Source organism: Anoplopoma fimbria, chromosome 10 (genome assembly GCF_027596085.1).
Source record: "Anoplopoma fimbria isolate UVic2021 breed Golden Eagle Sablefish chromosome 10, Afim_UVic_2022, whole genome shotgun sequence".
Taxonomy (NCBI): domain Eukaryota; kingdom Metazoa; phylum Chordata; class Actinopteri; order Perciformes; family Anoplopomatidae; genus Anoplopoma; species Anoplopoma fimbria.
In genome coordinates this window covers 22,597,991-22,613,002 of record NC_072458.1, presented here as the reverse complement: position 1 = coordinate 22,613,002, position 15,012 = coordinate 22,597,991, and the positions used below count along the sequence as shown (strand labels likewise).

Here is a 15,012-nt window from a genome sequence, read left to right as displayed (position 1 = left end):
CAAGTTAAACCTTATCTCCTTTTACATCCATTTGTGTTTCCATCGTTTTTCTTATATTTATTTTCTGCTGCTGTTGAGTTCAGTAATTTCCAAAGTCCCTGAACACACCATCATAAATCTACTCCCTCTAATCTCCCTTGTTGTCATCTTCACCTCCTCCAGGACGTGGACACCATCTATCTCACTCAGGACACCAGAGAGCTCAACCTGCAGGACTTCATTCACCTGGAGAACAGGTATGTCCACCGATCGGGCGCCTGGAGTTCATCATGTAAATTGTTCGTGACTTTGACCTAGTTCAAGATGAGCTGATGAGAAAGAATTTAACCCTTCAGTGTTTTGTTTTTTACCAAAACATTTGAAAATCAGTGTTGTGTTTTTTTGTCTTATCACGTTTTTGAAAACATCAAACTAATTGAAGTTAATTCTTATTATCACTCCATGACAGCTACATCTGTTGGGTTTATATTTTGGTCTGTTTTGTCTTTTTTTCTCCCCTGCAGGGATCTGGTGGCGATCATCGCAGCTCTGGAGTACAACCAGTGGTTCACCAAACTCTCCATCAAAGACTACAAACTGGTAACGCTGATACCAACAACTGTGCTCCTTTTTAAAAAAACACAATGTGACAGTAGAAACCATTTGATAAGGACAGAACCGACATGAACTATTCTCCCTGAGATCAAATGAAACTAAAGGCCTGTGTGTGTGTGTGTGTGTGTGTGTGTGTGTGTGTGTGTGTGTGTGTGTGTGTGTGTGTGTGTGTGTGTGTGTGTGTGTGTGTGTGTGTGTGTGTGGTGTGTGTTTCTGCCCTTCAGTCCACTGATATTTGTGAGCAGATCTTAAGAGTGTTGGCTCGGTCCGGCCGGCTGGAGGAGCTGGTGCTGGACAACACTGGACTTAGAAGGTCAGAGGTCAACACATCAGAGCATTTTTATTATTCTTGTCTTGATCTGATTCCTGGCACTCAAGTAAAAGTAAATAAACAGTTTGTGAGAAGGACACAAAGTCCATTCAGCATATCAAAGGTTTGTTTGTTATCTTATTGATTGTGCCTGATAAAGTATGATGACATCCCTCAACGTGATCACGTCATCGTGTGGTTTTCTTCTTTCTCTTCTTCAGTGATTTTGCTCAGAAACTAGCCAGCGCTCTGTCGTACAACCCGGCCTCCACGCTGCACACACTCAACCTGAGCAACAACTCCCTGGAGGACAAAGGTTAACACGTGTACCAACACACACACACATCATGTACTTAGAACAGAGGTTACGATATTATAACCCTAGTTCTATAAGCACAGAGTTTAGCCCTCTATTAAGGGGGGCCCTGACGCTCGCTTAAGAGGCCGTAGAATAGTTTAGCAGCGGGTGTTCTGCCGTATATATGTCGGGTAGGCACGTCCTGATTGGCCGGCTATGCTTATGCACAGGGCGAATGCAAGCTCTTGATTGGAGGAGAGTATTACCCACATAGCCCGGTAGCTGGCTCCCTCTGTGTTTATAGAACTAGGGTTACACTTTTGTAACCGCTGTTACTGTTAACTCTCACAGAGGGCTCATAGATGATGTCATGCGCCCCCTGGTGGCCATGTCTGAACCCTTCACCTCTATAAAGTCTCGTAACTTCAATGAGTGTGTGTGTGGTACTTTCTTCAGGTATTTCTGCTCTGAGTGCTCAACTCGCCAAACTACCCATGGGCCTAAAGCACCTGAACCTCTCCAGGACCTCCATATATCCTAAAGGTGAACACACAGATAAAACACAGATATAGTTATACTTCATTATTGTCCTGAATTATTGTTTCAGGAGACTACAGTATGTTTTGGGGGGGGTTTTGCAGGTGTGAACATCCTCTGTCAGGCTCTCGGCGCCAACCCGACGGTCGCCTCTGCTCTCACACACCTCGACCTGTCGGGAAACTCCCTCAGAGGCGACGACCTGCAGGTACACAGCCCACTCCCCTCCTTCTGTCACATCCAACTTCAAGACAAACCGTAAAGCCCACAGTTTATTTTAGCTTTTCAGAAAACATTGGAGAGAATTAAAGTTCTGGAAGAGTTTCGAAATCTGAGTGTTTCTGAAGATGTGGTTTTTTTTTCTGCACAGAACCTGCACAGCTTTCTGAGTAATCCAAACTGCCTGGAGACCTTGGACCTGTCCAACAGCGACTGCTCTCTGGAGCAGGTAAAAGCAGCTCATATATACACGAACAAACATTTAAACACACTTCTTCATTCTTCTTCATTGATTCTTCTTCTTCTGATGAATGAAGGTTAAGTTTAGCCTGGTTTAAGTTTTGCTAATGTTCAACTTTGTCTTTTTTAGGTGTGTGCGTCTCTGCTCAGAGGATCTTTGAAGCATCTCTCCGTCCTCAACATGTCAAAGTCAGTCTTCTCTCACAGGTCAGATATCAAACTCATCCATCTTTCTATCAACAGACAACTCATGAACATATCTAATAAATCAGATGTATTGCTGACTACATTCTCTAAGACTTTAGACTGCGTTGGCCAAATATTTCTCCCAGCGTTCAACAAATGCTACGATTAAATATAGTTTAAATGTACATTTAGCAGTTTGAGAAGTTCAGTAGTCTCTTTTTATTGTGGATTTTAACACGTCTCTCCTCACATCCACACAGGAAGTGTAAAGAAATCTCTCCGTCCTTTAAGCAGTTCTTCAGCAGCGCTCTGGCTCTGAGCTCGGTCAGCCTGTCGGGGACCAGGCTGCCTCTGGAGGCTCTGAAGTAAGAAAACACTGCTGAAACCTGAAGACACAAAGCTGTTCACTCACTGTAGAACAAAATGGAAAAATAATTTCCCTCATTCTGGCTTCTATCTATGAGGGAATATGTACAGTTACTCTGTCAGTTGCTGCATTCTCCCATTAATAACTTCATATTTATGGCTTTCACTGAGACAGAAGGCTTCTTTATTAAGTTGCAATTTTGTCAGCAGTCATGCTGGCAGAAATCCATTGAAAGACATGAAAACAATGACTTTATTCACTAGCAAAGTCAAGAGAAATGATATCAATGCAGCCACAGTCTGGGCAACATAGGCACCTTTTTTCAAACCTTCAGTGTTTCAAAAATATCAAGCAGAAAGGATAACCTCGATATCATTCAACCTGAACCCTATTTTCCCTTGTTTTTATGTGTCAAACTGACTAATGGGGACAATCTTCAGCTCAGATTGTTGTTATAATTGTCTGACAACATTATTAACCATGTTTTTCTTTCATTTTCTTTACCTTTTGCTTGATGCTGTCTGTCTGTTGTTGGGAATCTCACTTTACATCCATATTATCAAAATCATCTAAATATTCAGCCATGGCATAAAAATCTTGGATTTCAGTAATCCAACACCGGCACTCCTCTCTCCCTCTCTCAATCACGATTCACGTGATACAATGATAAACAGAAAGCAAAAGGTAAAAAGAAAAGTTTAAATCCTCTGAAGGGTTCTTTCCATAATGTTGTCAGACTTCGATAATATCAATCTGAGCATGTCACCTACTAAAATAACACTTGAGAAGTTTCCCACAGCGATGACACTACAGCCCGTTTAGCAGCTGCCCTCTGCTGCGTTCTCCCTCAACTATGGACCAACTACAAAATCAGAGCAAAATAGAGTCCAAGTGGAAAGACATCAAAGTTCCCCTTAAAGCGAAGTCACTGCTCTCTGTAAGCTGTTGTTAAACCGACCGTCGGATGAGTCACTGTCTTTTCTCTCTGCAGAGCGTTGTTGTTGGGCCTCGGCTGCAACCCTAACCTCAGTGACGTGTCTCTGGATCTCAGCTGCTGCGAGGTAAACATGACATCAGCACTGATTAAATTCAGCACGTAGTGAATGTGCATGAACACTGACGTTTATCGTTGAGATCTGACTCTCTTTTGCTCTCAGCTGCGTTCAGGAGGCTCCCAGATCCTGGAGGGTTGTGTGGCTGAGATTCCCAACATCTCCAGTCTGGACATTTCTGACAACAGTGAGGAACATTTTTTAGATTTGGAGCATTTACGATGGCCGCTGTATTGTGTTTTGGATACGGCAGGTTCATGTTTCTGTGCTGCTCTTTCCCCTCAGGTCTGGACATGGATCTGATCACCCTGCTGGTCTGGCTGGCCAAGAACCGCTCCATCAGACACCTTTCACTGGGCAAGAACTTCAACAACATCAAGTCCAAGTGAGTCACACACAAAGTATTCCAGCACTTCCTAAAACATAACACTCATTGAATCACTCACTGCATTGGTTTGTCACTTCTTTCCCCAGAAATGTGTATCAGGTTCTGGACAACCTGGTTCACATGCTTCAAGAGGAGGACTCGGTGAGTGGAACGTCATCATTTAAGCCTTGATTCAATTCTAAAGCTTTCATAAGACAATTTGGATAAACAACCTGCCTGTAAAAATGGTTTCCCCTGCAGCCGCTGACCTCGCTGTCCCTGGCTGATTCCAAGCTGAAGACCGACCTGTCCATCGTCCTCAACGCCCTGGGCAGCAACACCTCTCTGACCAAACTGGACATCAGTGGAAACTCCATGGGAGACATGGGGGCCAAGATGCTGGCCAAAGCTCTGCAGATCAACACCAAACTCAGGTGAGCAACAAAACAGGATTGTCTTCCAAACAAAAGTTATGTTTAGGAGCTTTTACATTTTCCAAACAGAAGTGTCTTAAAGCTGCATTCTCTCTCCTGTCCACCAGGGGGCGACTCCTCTGGTTGTATAGAAGTCTATGAGAAAATGACTCTACTTCTCTCTTGATTTATTCCCTCAGTAAACATTGTAAACATGAGTTTATGGTCTCAATCTCTAGTTTCAAGTCTTCTTCAATACAGCATGATGTTCATTTAGTAAATGATGCTCCATTTAGAGTAAAGCAAATCTCTCTGCAAAAAAAAAATGTTTTTAAGTTCTTTCAGATCATGTGACAAAGAAGCACTCAAAAAATATTTTTTAATCCAAATATGTGTGGTTTTTTCTTCTCAATTTTCTTGGTTTGTGTCTGCAGGACAATCGTGTGGGACAGAAACAACATCAGCCCTCAGGGTCTACAGGACGTCGCTGCTGCTTTGGAGAAGTAAGTATTAAGCCGTCTGTCAATGTCACATGACTGTCTTTGCATGCTATACGCCCCGTCCTGACTTAGTTCTAGTATTAAGGAGTTAGTCATGCTAATAAAAGTACTATTTTCTCTCCCCATCAGGAACCACACCATTCGTTTCATGCCTATTCCCATCATGGATGCGGCTCAGGCCCTGAAGGCGAGCCCAGAGAAGACGGAGGAGGCCTTACTGAAGGTCGTTGCCCTGTTCTTTCTATCGAGTATCCTATAGCCTCCACTGCATTGTGTTATGACTCTATAAATCTTATCTGATATCACATGAAAGAGAGTTAAATTTGAGTTTGTTGGTGTTGTGTTGTTGTGACTCAGATGGAGCAATACCTGCTGAGGAACCACGAGACACGTAAATACCTCCAGGAGCAGGCGTACAGGCTGCAGCAGGGAATCGTCACCACCACCACACAACAGGCACGCACACACACACACACACACACAGACACACACACGCACACACACACACACACACACACACACACACACACACACACACACACACACCTTAGATCCCTTTGATTCAACATGTTACTGTCCATCATCTGACCTCTAACCTCTCTGTTACGCAGATGATGGACATGATGTGCGTGAAGGTGCAAGACCACCTGAACTCTCTGAGGTTCACAGAGACCAGCGCGGTCCAGGAGGACGTGAAGGTGGCTGAGAACCTCATGAAAGACGCCAGGAACTCCAAGAAAGTAAGAAGACATGAGTGCAGAACAAAGACGATAAGTCAGTCTGTCTTGAGACACTAAAAACACGCCTTTGGACAAGATACATGTATAAAAAATGTTCTTGCTTGACTCAATGTGCAGACTGTTTTATCAGTGATGCTGTTGTGCCTGACTGCTGAATTAATCAATTTCAACACTAATAACAAGGTCCTATTTAACCTGTAGTGACAACAATTTCACTTTTTTGAATTTAGAGCAATAAGCATGCTCATTAAATGTACAGTGAGAAACTTTTAATCTGTTATGAAACAGAGCCTCTACTGGTAAAACGTTAAAAATGAAAATACCTGAGATAAAGAACACTCTTGCTGTCTCCTTCTTTCTCTCTATCTTCCTCTCTTCTATAATCCTTGCACCTCACTCATCCCCCCAGCTGCTCCCCAACCTGCACTACCTGAAGAATGGAGGATCCAGTGGAGAGTGTGTTGGAGCCATTCAGGACAAACTGGAGTCGATGGCTGGAGAGGTTGGCCGGGTGATGGACGAACAGCTGCAGGTACTGAGCTGCTGATGACACAGTAACACTCTCACTCAAACTATAGTGCCATGTGGAGTTTAAACTGTTCTAACTCCTCCCCAGACAATGCTGGTGTCCATGGTGGACGCAGCTGAGGGTCTGTGTCCTCACGTGATGAAGAAGAGCAGCCTTCGCCAGGAGCTGCTGAAGGCCGGAGCCGGGAAGATGACGGTCCCTCGCAGCTTCATCACCACCACAATGCTGGAGCAGTCCGGGGTCGACATCATCAACAAGATCAGGTCTGTGTTTACATGGTTATTTTAGCTTGAGCTTTAACGGGTCTTTGGTTATTGAGTTGTAAGGTCTTGCTCCTATCAGAAAAGAAGGTATTTCCAGGAGAACAAGTCCAGTATTCTGCAGCTGATTTCAAGGAGGTTAATGCATTTTTTTCACCAGACATCTGTCATGTGCTTCCATAACAAACTTTTTTTTTTCTGTGACATCTATGTGTGCTGATTACTGTGACATTACAGGAGTCACAGATAGAAGACGGTTATCTCCTAACCATACTTTTTTTCATAGTAACACTGGGTCCCATTATACAGACCTGGTCTTGGCCCAGTTATTTTTCCATGTTTCACTTTTAATAACTGATCCAAACGGTATTTGTTTATGTTATTTCTGTCAATTTTTTTGGCCTTGTGTTACTTGTTTATATTGAATGCTTTTATTTTGAAGCAGATTGTAACTTTGTTTTGAAAGGCACTACATAATTAAATCTTTACTTACTTACCAATCAAACAAGCACCACACTTGCAAACCATGTGTGAGTAAATATGCAACAGCTCTGTATCATCCGTTAAACGCTGACACCATTTACAGTTTCTGTCTTAGTTGTAGTTGCAAATCAATTTTGTTTAGTCAGTGGGTCTTCCTTTACAAAGAGTGAACAAGACTCACACAGCCACCAGGTCCATTGTTGCGACAGTTGTGTAACATGTCATTTTGGTCAGATGGAGGTTTTGAAAACTGAATGTGATTTTTTTTTTCTGTTCTGTGTTTTTTTTTTCTGTGTGAAACAGTGAAGTGAAGCTGAGCATGGCGTCGTTTCTGTCCGATCGCATCGTGGATGAGATCCTGGAGTCTCTGTCCAGAACACAACATACTCTGGTGAGTGTCCTCTTCACCTGTCTGTCTTCCTGTCTGTTTGTCTTGTTTTTCTATCCATTCATCCCCCCCTGCGTCCTCCATGTGTCTCCAGGGCGACCATGTGATCAGGAAGAGTCATCCTCTGCTGCATCACGAGCCCCCGTTGGAGATGGAGGTTCTGGATGAGATGGTTCTGCAGCCGGAGAAACACAACCAGGAACAGAAACAAAGCCAGGGCCGGGACCAGAAACACGGGCTGCAGGATTTGGACAGCTGCATTGTAAGAAAACACAAAACAACACAAGCTCTCTTACACCAGTCACTGCATATCAGCCTGTCTAAAATGGGTTAGGAAATAGTCTACATTGACATCATCATCATTATTCAACAATCATAATGTTTTTGCTCTTTAGATGACTCCTAAATCCAAGAGGAAGAGTATTCTGGTGAGGATGCTGCGACCCGTCTCTGTGGCGTTTGGTGAGTGACAAAAAATGACATGAACTCAGATTGTCTCGGTACAGGGAGTACAAGAGAAATGAATTGTTATAACGTCCAGGGGGTTTTCGTTAACAAAGCCAAGCAACTTACAGGCCGAAACATACACTGTGCCATTGGTTGCCAACGCCAAAGACACAATGCAGGCCTTACATGAATCCCTGGTGAGTGTGAGATGTCTCCAGCACACCGCCTCGCTCGAACTGACTGCTCACTGCTCAGTGTTTGTTTCAGTTGATTTATATGACATGTGATATCAGACAGAAATAAAATGAGAGAGCTTCACTGTCTCAAGAAAGTGATTGAGACCGTCATTCTGCAGCACAGGTCTGTTCTTCCTGGTGTATTTCTCTGAAAGGCTCATATTAGATAAGACCCGCCTTCTTGACATTCAGCCACCAATTAGAACACCTATGACTTTGAAATGTTTGTCTTTAGAAATCTTGTTTTACATTATTTCCTGGATTCCAGACTAGTAAGAACTAAGATTCGTTCTGGTGTGTCTTGATTCCATAAACAGGCTGTGCTAAACATTATGAACTGATAACCCACAGAGATGGAGTTTGACCTGGACAAGGCTCTGGAGGAGGTTCCTATCCACGTTGAGGACCCTCCTCTTCCTCATCCTCCTGCACAACAATTGGACAGCATGTCAGGCAACTATGGAGACCTCCCCCCTCCCCCTACTCCACTGGATACAAAGACTGTCTGTTTGGGCGAGATGCCGCCTGTGGAGCATAAGATGCTGGAGCATCACACCAAACTCCGACCGAAACCAAAGAAGAGGACAAAACCAAGCCGACCAGCTGTAGGTTTCCCTCAGGGACCAATACCCACATCATAAGTGATGCAAATCTGAAAAAAAACTATTTGTATGCTTACATTAAAAGTCATGACATAGCTAATATTAATTTAATTATTGTTTAATATATTTGTTTGTTGTTCAACAAATGTTTGTTTCAATATCAATAATCTTGACTTTGGTATTGATGGGTAATTCATCTAATTTGAAGAGTCTAGAATCAATAAAAGACAAAACTTCCAATGATAAAGACGGTGCAGCTCAATTGGCTGTTGTGGTCGTTAACTCCCTGATAAGATTACTGGCTGAATAATAAAACTTCACTGAATCACATCTCTTTGTCTCTGCCTCTGTTCAGCGGAAGGCCTCCGGCAGCTCGTCACAAGAGGCAGAGCAGAACAGCATCATGGGAAAGCTGGACGAAGGCCTGGATGACTTCTTCTACAAGAAAGTCATTAAACTCAGCTTCAAGTGAGAGTTAAGCTTCAAACTGAAACTATTTTGAAGTGCACACGACAACATAAAAACATTTGTGTTAAAGACAAAATGTATAATCTCACAAAAAAGTTGTGTGTCATCTGCATAGAAAAGTAACCGGATGCCTTGTGAGATTTTGTTGGTTTGTTAGGCTGAATAAAAGTATATTTTTTTGCATATAACTATTGTTTTTTATCTTCTCTAGACTTCCCACTGTGAGAGGTCCGTCTTCCAGCACGCAGGAAGCAGCAGATAAGAAGCGTGAAACCAGAAAGAGCGGTTTTTTCAACCTCATCAAGTCCCGGACATCCCGCTCAGAGAAGAGCCACGGAGGCGCCGCCATCACTCCACCCATTCCTTCCTCCTCCACCTCTGCTTCACCCTCTCCCTCTATCACCACGGTGACTGAGGAAACGACACCAGCATCCCCTATTGCTCCCGGGAGAAACCCTGGCACTGTGGCGGAGCCCCATCAGGAACTCCACAGGGCTCCATCCTCGGACCACACGGATTCTGAAATGGAGAGCTCTCCGACCACCGCTGAACCTGCTGAGCTTGCAAAGGAGGAGAAAACTGTGGAGATAAAGGAGAACCTGGAGAAGAAGGAGAACCCCCACATTCCCCGCCACATTGGGGTCCCTGTGATGGGCATGGACCTGCTGGCTGAGATGAAGGCCAGACAGGAGAGAATGGCTGTAAAGAAGGTGGGTGGAGCTCATACATTTGTTATTATTTTATTTTGTGTGAAATTGTATCCCTATATCTTAACTTATGCACTATTTTATATCTTCAAGTAATACATGTTTTACTTGTCTGATATTTTATTATTGGAGGGAGCTTGATATCTAACAATATCTCAAATAACTTGAAACTTGACCTAAAGCTCACTTCTTTCTGTTTCCAGGCTGAGTCGTCATCTTTACTGGACAAGGTCGACAACGATAAAGGTGAATTTCTTGTTACCTGTTGACCCGTTGTTATACTTAGAAAGGTCAAATGTTGCAGTTATATATATTTATATCTTGACAATGTGTAATTTAAATGTCACAACCCTTCATGACTCCTAAACCGTCTCTTGTCATTTTCCTATAGCCAAGTCAGACGACCATCCCGTTGTCCCAGCAGACACTGAAGAGTCCAAACCAGAGCCGACTCCCAGATCAAAACCGCCCAGCGTCACCCCCAGACCGCCCCCACCCCAGGCCACCAAACCCCCTCTTGGGTCCCGGACTTCTGGGCCCCTCAGTCCTACCAGTCCGACCAGCCCCAGGCCGAGCAGCAGCTACATCTTAGGTAAACAATGATTGTGAGAAATTGAGTGGCTCTCAGACATTTGGTATCAACTGTAGGGCATCACACAGACATGAACAGCTGTTTCAAAATATCTTTACAACCACAATAGGAGTTTACTTTCTATATATATGTGTATTTGTCCTGAATCAATTCATTGTTTGGTTGATCTCTGTTCCTCAGATGACTCTGCTGAGGCTCCAGCAGGCAGCTCCTCTGCCAAAGGACCACTTCCTGCTCCTCGCCAGAAGAGGGCGGCGTCAGAGCAGGAGAGAGAGAGCACTAGCAGCAACTCTGCAGGACCCCTGTCTCCACTGGACGGTTGGTATCTCCTCATAAACGAGGCATCAGTAGCAGCAATATTTGAAGGAGTTTGACATCGTTGATATTTGATGTGGAACAGAAGTTTATGACTTGGTTAAAAAATCATTAAAAGTACTCAAATGTTAGCGGAGAGTTTGCCAGACTTCTAATAAATTAACTTTAAGGTTTTAACCAATCCCTGTAAGCTTCAAATTCAGACCTGATCCTGTTTATTTTGGCTGCAGGGATTTACATTTAGTGCCCTTATCAAGGAACCAAGAATAAGAAACTGTCTCTCTTGTCATAATATTTGATGTGTGTCACAAATTTAAGAAGAAAGATCGTAAATACTACATATAATAAGCCAGAGTCGTTTTATATTTGCATAAAAGTCAATAAGCCAAAACACCAGAGGCTGAAAAGAGAAAGGAAGAATGCATCTGCAGCCTTGGTTGCTGTGATATTTCCCTCTTATGCGTTCTTTCTTTCTTTCTTCATGATGAAGGTTGTATGACTCATTCGCAAAGCTGGAAATATAACACTTAATGTATCAGGTGACATCTTGTTTAATTAAAGCTTTCCAGGCCACATGTGACGCCTCCACACACAGTTCATCTGAAGCAAAAGGTCCTAGCCTGTACTTGACATGTCCAAGTGTCAGTGTGTGTGTGTGTGTGTGTGTGTGTGTGTGTGTGTGTGTGTGTGTGTGTGTGTGTGTGTGTGTGTGTGTGTGTGTGTTTTTGTAGTGTAACTCTCGACTTGTGTAATTATCAGTTACAGGAAGTATTTTTCCCTAAAACAGCGTTTCTTCTATGTAATCAGAGTGGCGAGTTTTCCCTTTGCAATTTTCGTGGAAAAATATGTGTTTTTAAAGTCAAAGTGATGAGAAGAAAAAGGTCATTTACACACATGTAGAGTGTTTATTACACACTTTACTCTAACAAACTGACAAAGTTATTTCAGTTTCATTTGTAGGTTATTAAGAATGTCCTTCACTAAGTCACTGCAGTTGCTTGTGCATATCTTCAACAAAACAAACTCTTACAGAGAGCATGAATTCTGGCTTAGAATTTATACCTACATTTTTCTATGTATGCATGTAATCCAAATCAGATCAAGAGTTTAGTTCCACACCATTCTCTATGAAGTTGGTGATTTCGTCAGTCCTTATAAGGAGCTAAACTTGATGTTCAGAGCATGAAAAGCAACGAGTGCATGAGAGCGTACCTCGCTGGCTAGCTGAATGTATTCTCCTTTTCTGTTTTCCATCAGTCTAAAAGAGAAGGAACCTTTCCTTCTTTTATTATGTAAATCTTTAAAACTGAATCGGTTTAAACGTCTCTTTTCAGCATCCATTTTGCTATATATCTATCGTATTCTTTCTAATACATATATGACGTTTTATAACTTACTCTCAGTCTCGGTTAATCCAAACTACTTGTTATTATTCATCATTAACGACTCATATAGTTTAGAGAATATTATAGATACATGTCAAAACTGACAGAAGAAAAAGTAAAAAAATACAAATTGATCTGCTGCTTTGTCATGGGATTTATCAAAACACGGCACAGTAAGGCTATTCATATTTCAGAGCCATGGTCGGGGTCATAGATTCTAACCGGCACATAACATTCAGATAAAGGATGAATGAGTCGGACCGAGTAGACGAACATATTCATCTGAACGACCCCTCTGTCTCTGCACTCTCTCTGCGACTAGGGGATGAAAGTGTTGGTGTTTGGTGACGTAGCTCTTAAGGATGTAAATCATCTTTATTTTTATTGATTTCATTGATTTTCTTCCCTGCAGGTGAGTTTCCCGTTGATGGCGATGCGTTCGAGCCGCCCGACCCAGCGGTTGAATCCGGCGCCGGTGGCCGACAGTGGTCGTCTCTGAAGGGCTCAGCCGGTCCTCCTGCTGCGAGCGAGGACGGACCAGAGCGAGCCAAGTCCCTCCCCGCCAACGGTCCGTCTAACCAGCATCCTGTCCATCTGATAAATCCTGTTTCCATCTCTGCGCTGTTTTTAAAAGTAGCAAGAATCACATTTCAGAACATCTGCTCTGTTTACTGACTGCACTTACACACTGAATCAAGAATGAAATAAACAATTTGTAATATTGAATTAGTTTATTTCCCAGACAAGAAAACATCTTTCCACCGTTGTAGTCCGCCTGTTTCCCCTCATCCTCTTTCCTCATCTATATTCTCTCTCTCTCTCTCTCTCTCTTCAGTGAGGCCTCCATCTCTGACGGACCCAGATCTCAGTCCAGCTGAGGAAGAGATTCCTTCTCCGTCCGCTGATCTCAAGTCTGACAACAAATCAGAGGACGAGCCCGACGACGCCCCCCCAGTCTGACACCAACAAGATGTTGACACTCACTGAATCCTGCTTAGCTGTCCTCTCTACACCAAAGAGGTCAAAAACAGTGAATCATGACATTTTTTACAATCCCTGGAGAGGCACATGCAAGCGGAGTATTCAGCACATGTCATGCTGTTATCAGCAGAGTTTCCTGATCTCGGATCAGTCCCAGCTGTCCGGCTAAATGGATACGAAAACAGTTCCATTACCGTCCGTGTTAACAGCTCTAATAGGACCATAAAGAGCAGAGCAGATGGCTTTTATCTGGTGCAGAGACAATCTGTAGCTGCTTAGATATGAAAAAAAAAAAAAAAAAGGTAAAGGTGAGTGAGTCCAAAGCACTGAGGAGAACCAGTCTGACTGTCGGAGTCGGTCCAGACTGAAGCAGTTTGTTTTTTACTGTATTTATGTTCTGCAGGTGATTCTACCAGCAGGTCCTCTGGAGAGAAGTGTTTTTATATCATTAAAACAAATGTCCAGAAATGAGAAAATGCCAAAATTAGAAGCAGCTGGAACAGATGAGCAACAAGAAAGTGTCAAAAAACCAAAGATAGTTTACACTCTGAGCCAAAGTTACATTTTTACTTTATTTTTTAAATCCCAAAAGCTCAAATTCAGGTTTTTGTTTTCTCAAAACTGTCTTTTAATTTCAATAGAACACCCATTTTCTTTAATACAACAATTGTAATGATGTTAACCTGACGAGTAAAAAAACATATTCCATTCCAAGGAAACAGAGATGATGGGAAATGTTACCGTGGTTGTATATTTTCTTTAAATGCATATATTATTATAAGCCATAAGTTTAATGTTATTAAATATCACGTACAATGTAGTTGTGGCTAATCAGGGCTTTGCTGGGTTTATTTTTGTTGTCTAGTTGCCTCTGAGCTTTCAACTGCTTCTCATGGTCTTCATCAGCCCTTATACGACCTCGTATACAGCAAATGTATCCAAAACAACCACAGTTATGTGGTGGTGAAGCGACAAAAACTGACCAAACTCCATCTGTCAATGAAGATTGTGAGATGTGGTTGAAAGCTCTGAAAAAAAAAAAGAAATGATATTGTCAAACTATTTCCAAAATCAAGAGTTCAATAACAAAGTATTGTTTCGGTTCTACAGATATTTTTTTAAACTTACACATTTTAAAAGTGTCAGATTTAATGATGCGTTCATGTCACGTTAGAGTTACCGTGATTTACAGTTTCTCACATGGAAATATGTTTGTCAACATCCAAATAATAATAATCCTAATAAATCCAAATAAGTGCCTTTACATTTCCTAAAGAGGAAAAAGCTGTAAACTCTGCTGCTGTATCCTCACCATAACACAGCTTTATTCCATACTGATTTCTGTTAATTATGTACTGCTGCACTTACTGATGTATCGATGTAAATATGTACTAACATTCCCATGTGTTTACGGTTCTGTTAATAAAAGAAATGGGGTTTATATCAGAGTTAAATGCACAAACTCTGGGGTTTATATTGTATTATGAGCAAAAAATAAAAAATCAGATTTATTATCAGAGAAGCGTCCTGTTGAATCTGAACGGATTCACATTTAAGAGACGCGGTGGTGGTTTTTATTTTAGGAGGAAATATTTTTGTCATTATCTACTTTTTTTTTTTTTTAAGGATTCAGTTAAATAATGTTTTATTGTTAATATGCCAGAAAACTTACAAAAATGTGACATCAAGCTGTCAGATATTTCTGTATTTGTTTGTTTTTTTACCAATAAATGCTGTTTTACTGTCCAGACTCTCTCTCTGTCTGTTTCTCCTCCCTTCCTCCCTCCTCCCCTTTC

General features: G+C 42.2%; 1 protein-coding gene across 1 annotated transcript in view; it reads left to right on the top strand.

Annotated features, from left to right (window-relative positions):
- Nucleotides 1-14,962, top strand: part of LOC129096973 (F-actin-uncapping protein LRRC16A) — a 31,015-nt gene extending 16,053 nt beyond the window's left edge. Inside the window, exons 8-38 of the mRNA XM_054605649.1 lie at nt 163-236; nt 504-579; nt 819-907; nt 1,126-1,220; nt 1,659-1,745; nt 1,844-1,947; nt 2,110-2,187; nt 2,329-2,405; nt 2,645-2,749; nt 3,743-3,812; nt 3,909-3,990; nt 4,089-4,188; nt 4,278-4,332; nt 4,432-4,604; nt 5,018-5,086; nt 5,213-5,306; nt 5,441-5,539; nt 5,695-5,823; nt 6,233-6,355; nt 6,440-6,615; nt 7,399-7,486; nt 7,578-7,745; nt 7,879-7,945; nt 8,518-8,771; nt 9,124-9,236; nt 9,448-9,946; nt 10,147-10,189; nt 10,335-10,535; nt 10,716-10,853; nt 12,648-12,803; nt 13,071-14,962. Of these exons, the coding sequence (XP_054461624.1) occupies nt 163-236; nt 504-579; nt 819-907; nt 1,126-1,220; nt 1,659-1,745; nt 1,844-1,947; nt 2,110-2,187; nt 2,329-2,405; nt 2,645-2,749; nt 3,743-3,812; nt 3,909-3,990; nt 4,089-4,188; nt 4,278-4,332; nt 4,432-4,604; nt 5,018-5,086; nt 5,213-5,306; nt 5,441-5,539; nt 5,695-5,823; nt 6,233-6,355; nt 6,440-6,615; nt 7,399-7,486; nt 7,578-7,745; nt 7,879-7,945; nt 8,518-8,771; nt 9,124-9,236; nt 9,448-9,946; nt 10,147-10,189; nt 10,335-10,535; nt 10,716-10,853; nt 12,648-12,803; nt 13,071-13,195 (3,807 nt within the window). The 3' untranslated portion in view covers nt 13,196-14,962. The remainder of the gene's footprint in view (nt 1-162; nt 237-503; nt 580-818; nt 908-1,125; nt 1,221-1,658; nt 1,746-1,843; nt 1,948-2,109; nt 2,188-2,328; nt 2,406-2,644; nt 2,750-3,742; nt 3,813-3,908; nt 3,991-4,088; nt 4,189-4,277; nt 4,333-4,431; nt 4,605-5,017; nt 5,087-5,212; nt 5,307-5,440; nt 5,540-5,694; nt 5,824-6,232; nt 6,356-6,439; nt 6,616-7,398; nt 7,487-7,577; nt 7,746-7,878; nt 7,946-8,517; nt 8,772-9,123; nt 9,237-9,447; nt 9,947-10,146; nt 10,190-10,334; nt 10,536-10,715; nt 10,854-12,647; nt 12,804-13,070) is intronic.
- The last annotated feature ends 50 nt before the right edge of the window (nt 14,963-15,012 follow it).